At 43.4% G+C, this 4,802-nt stretch overlaps 1 protein-coding gene across 1 annotated transcript in view; it reads right to left on the minus strand.

Moving 5' to 3' along the window:
- BFSP1 (beaded filament structural protein 1, filensin) overlaps positions 1–3,503 on the minus strand; it is a 36,379-nt gene extending 32,876 nt beyond the window's left edge. Inside the window, exon 1 of the mRNA XM_012640438.1 lies at positions 3,120–3,503. Within this exon, the coding sequence (XP_012495892.1) occupies positions 3,120–3,496 (377 nt within the window). The 5' untranslated portion in view covers positions 3,497–3,503. The remainder of the gene's footprint in view (positions 1–3,119) is intronic.
- Between the last annotated feature and the right edge of the window lie 1,299 nt (positions 3,504–4,802).

Here is a 4,802-nt window from a genome sequence, read left to right on the forward strand (position 1 = left end):
TTTTTTTTGGGGGGGGGTTTTTTTTTTTTTTTTTAGTAGCCATCCTAATGGGTCTGATATGGGCCAATGTCACTTTGGAGTTTATGTCATTTGCGGTTGAAACCAATCCTAATTAACACTCAGCTCAACCCACAAAGCTTTCTGTGCCTTTGCACATCCATGCCATGGGTTTAAGTAAAGTACTTCACAACCATGAAAGGCGCTAGAAAACCATGCTGCTGTGTTCTCAGAATTGAAAGTCCTGAACTCAGGGAAGAACAATTAGGAATATGTGCACTGTGCACACATTCCCAGATCTAAAACTATCTGAGAAGCTTAGCTCTAACCAGTAAGCAAACAACTACACAGGTTTTACATTTACACCAGGATGTCACATTTAGCAATTTCTTTTGTGTGTTGGTCTAATGAAGCCATAAATTATTTTTTAAATGTATAATTAGCTCTGAGAATAAAACTGTTAACATAATCTAATTTGCTTATTGCCCTTTCCTGCCAGAAACATCTAAGATTTTCTGTAACTTGAAAACATGTTTGATAATCAACATATTGACATGATATCATGTCATGGATAATTTTCATTCTGTCAAGACAAGTCTAGACATTATATTAAAGATAAGTGATTTCATTATAAAGAATTCATGATAAGAATTCATATATTCACATAAGTGAATTCATAAAGTAAAAAAAACTTTGGCTCCACTGAACTGATTGTTTTACATAAATTATTTTGTGGTTTTCAGCAATTTGGATAATCGACTCTATTCATCATTGCATTTTGGTAGTTTTATTTGCCTTTATTTAGTTCTTGTTTTATTTAGTGTTTTATTTAGTCTTTGACACACTAAAGACCTGATTTTGAAATTATTCAACTACCCAGGTAGAGAACATGCCTAACACTGGGATGGAGCCATGGTTGCCTACATTGTCCCATTTCTGTATTATTTTCACTTGGCTTTGGCTAAACATCAGCTCACTTCTGGAATATAAAATCACACTCGGTATGAATACATGTGTGTGCGCACACTTGGCACACCCATGGACGTGGAAGGGTGTGATTTGTATAATGATTTTCAAATCCCACTACCACAGCCCAAATATCAAAACTTCTCCAAGGGGGGCAATAGGAGAGAATAAATTAATGGGAATTTTAAAATAAATCAGAGCCTAAAGGAACTGCTCCATGATGGGCATATAACTCAGAACAAAGTGAAAAGATCAGGAAAACTCAGCATGGCGATTCCTTCAATGAGGGCTCATGGTTGTCATGTACACCCAGCAAATGACAGTAGAGTATGGTCTGAAGCCCAGGAAAAGGCCATCTAGGGATCCAGGGTATCCTGACAGTCCATCGAGCTACCCTGGCTGTCTGAACTATGGCCACTTCCCTTTGCTTCAGAGAAGAACAAGCTTCATCTGAATAAGGGCCGCACACTACAGGAGCCCAAGAATGGATTCTCTCAAGACACAGTGTTCTGGGAAGAGTATAAGCCCAGAGCAAGAAAACCCGAGTTCAAGTCCTACCACCCACAGGCACTCTCCAAGCCTCAGTTTCCCCATAAAGGGCTGTAACAGGTCCCTTCTTCCAGCTCCAAATCTGTTTCTATGGATCAAAACCTAAAACAGAAGGGTTGATGGGAACTGAATCAATGAATGTAATTTGATAAATATGTTCAATACACAATGTTGAGTAACCTGCCCAAGATTCGAATTGAGAAATTGGAACTCAAACAGAGCGGGTTTAGAGAAATCCTTCTGGCTACCCTATACCAGTAGTTCCCAAATCTGGCTGTTCGCTGGAATTACCAATGGAGCTCTTTAAATATTAAAGTTCCTGGGTCCCCCGTTGAGATCCAGGAGTAGGGTGTGGGCATCTGTATTTTTAAATTAATTTATATGATTTTTAAATGAATACATCTCTTACATGGTTAAACAATCTGTCTCCTACTAAGGGGCATTTAGGTTAGTTCAAGGCTTACTGCAGATCATGCTGCAGTGACTATCTTTGCAGGCACGCTACTTCATAACTCCATAGAGCAAATTCCTCAAAGTTGCCTCCTGAGTCAAAGAGCACACATATTTAGAACTTGGAAAGATGTTGACAAATTGCTGAGCATCTTTTTTCTTTTTAACAGCTCCTGGTTGATTTTAACACATAATTCGATCTGTGGGGAGGAGAGACCATACCCTGGACCAGGGCTTCTTAAACTTCAATGTTTAACTTCTTAAACTACGAATCACCTGGGGACCTTATTAAAATGCAGATTCTGATTCAGGAGCTCTGGGCTGGGCTCCAGAGTCTGCATTTCTAGCAAGCTCCTGGGTGATGCCCACGTTGCTGGTCTAGGGACTGCACTTGAGTAGCAAGACCCTAGAGAATTCACATTGAAACACAATTCCCAGGTGTCAGCCGGGATGCCATGAAGACAATTAGATTTAGCACATCCAGGATCTAAATTCCAGTCCCAGGGCAGCAATTCACTAGCTAAGGGACTTTGCCCCAAATCCCTACATTTTCTGAACCTCAGTCTCCTCATCTGTAAAATAGGTGCGGTAAGGCTAAGGCTGTGAGGATTAAATAACACCGATATATCTCAAAAACATTGTGCAGAGAAAAAGAAGCCAGACATATGAGTATATACTGTAAGATTCTATTTTTGCGGAATTCTAGAACAGGCAAAATCAATCTGTGGTGATCGAAATCAGAACACTGGTGTCTCCAATCTGGGGAGAGGCGGATGGACCGGGAAAGGGGTGGAGGGAACTTTCTGGGGTAGTGGAAATATCATGTTTTGATGGTTACACAGGCATATACATTTGTCAAAACTCAATGAACTAGGCACTGAAAATCCGTGCATTTTATTGTATGTAAATTATACCTAAATTTAAAAATATATGAAAAGTAAATGATACATTTCGTGTAAACTGTGAAGTGCCATCCAAATGGATGCTAATCTCATTTTAAGAAAATGTGTCTCCTGCGTGTAGGGTGCAGGGATGAGGCCATCGGTCACCAGGGGACCAGAGAAGGCCCTTCACCTCTGGGCGGCAGCGTGCTCCCAGCCCCGCGCTGCCGGTGAGGCCCACGCCCTGCCTCGGTTTCCCCCACCGCCGCCGCTTACTTGCTGCGAAACTCGTCCAGCGCGCGCTGCGCCTCGGTGCCCTGGCGCTCCAAGCGGGCGCGCTCGGCCGCCAGCTCCCGGGAGCGCTGGCGGTTGCTCTCGACGTGGCGCGCGAGGGCGTCCTCGGGGCCGGCCAGCTCGCCCAGACGCTGGAAGGCGTCCAGCTGCCGCCGGAGGCCGGCGTGGCGCTGCTCAAGCGCGCGGGCCCGCTGGATGTGGGCGGCCACGCGCTCGCCGAGCCCCTGCAGCGCCGCCAGGCTCGCCGTCCCGACCCAGCCATCGTCGGCCGGGCGCTCGGGCTCGGTGGCGCGCGACGCCTCGTCTGCGCGCTGGTACTGCTCCTTGCGGGCCTGGAAGACGTAGCTGCGCCGGTACATGGCGCTCGCCGAGCCAGCTGTCCAGGAGGCGCCCCGCCGAGCCAGCAGCCCGCTAAATAAACATCGGAAGCCCCCGGCAAGCTGCTGGGACGTTCCAGAGCTGATCAGCAGTTGGGCGCCACGCTGGGCCCGGGCGGGGAAAATAAAAGAGCAGCAGTCGGTTTTGTGAGCCGGATTAGCGGCCCATACAGCTGCGGGGTGGGAAGGTTACACTGGGCAATGAGGTTTTTGTTCCATGATTGTTCGGGCCTGTTGCTTTTTGATTGAATGGAGGGTCAGGGGACGAGATGGGCATGACGTTCTTTTGACTGGTTCCACTGTGCTTGCGAAGGAAGCCCAAGGCGAGCTCGTTCAACTTGGACTACTGGCTCAAGAGCCAAGGGCCCGTTGCTCTGTTCTTTCCTCCAGTCAAGCTCTCAGTTGGAGAACTTTTTAACAATACCATTTTTTTTCTGATTACTTAAGCAATTCTTTTTCATAATTATAACGTGGCATTTAGGAGCCCTGTCCATGGCAGAGGTTCTTAACCATGGATGCAAAATAAAATGGAGTATCCCAGTAAGTAGTGATGTATGTTAGAAGTAATTTCTAATACTTGTCCATTTTGCAAAGAACCTACCTACTATGTACAAAACTTAGGAAACAGGCACGGTTATGTTATTATAATGTCACCCTTGCTCTCGTGGATTTTGACATCCTTTCTCGAGTGGAAGAAACAAGTAGAACTACACCCATGACGTTACTCTAGTAGGTTCTTTGAATGAAGGAAAAATCATACAGCCTAAAGATTTAATAAATTGGCCAACTCTCAATTAGAGAACAATAAAAGATTGTTTGCCACTATGTTTCATTTTAATTTTTATTATGGAAATAACAGTTGGATTTTGATGACAAGATATATATATATACACATATATATATATCTATACATATATATATCTATAGCTATATATAATTAAAAGCCAGGCTTTGACAATTTAATAGTAAATCGTGGGTGCTGAAAGAAATTAATACCATTTGATGAGACTGTTCCTGAATATAAATATTTTGTCATGTCTCCAATTTTTAAAATCATTATCAAAAGGAGTGTTTTCTTAAAATAAGGATTAGCAGTACCATATAATTACCAACTAGATGAATTGCACATAATTATGCTACAAATTAAAGTCATAGTTATCAAAGATAGAGAAAGAAAATTAGATCTCTGTTGAGTTTATTATTACTCCAAATTCTTACTGTAAGATAATGGATTCAGTCTGGAATAAAGCAATGTAAGGTCTTAAGCTGTGCTGGCATGGTTACTGAT

This window comes from Propithecus coquereli, unplaced genomic scaffold (assembly GCF_000956105.1).
Source record: "Propithecus coquereli isolate 6110/MARCELLA unplaced genomic scaffold, Pcoq_1.0 Scaffold153, whole genome shotgun sequence".
Lineage (NCBI taxonomy): Eukaryota > Metazoa > Chordata > Mammalia > Primates > Indriidae > Propithecus > Propithecus coquereli.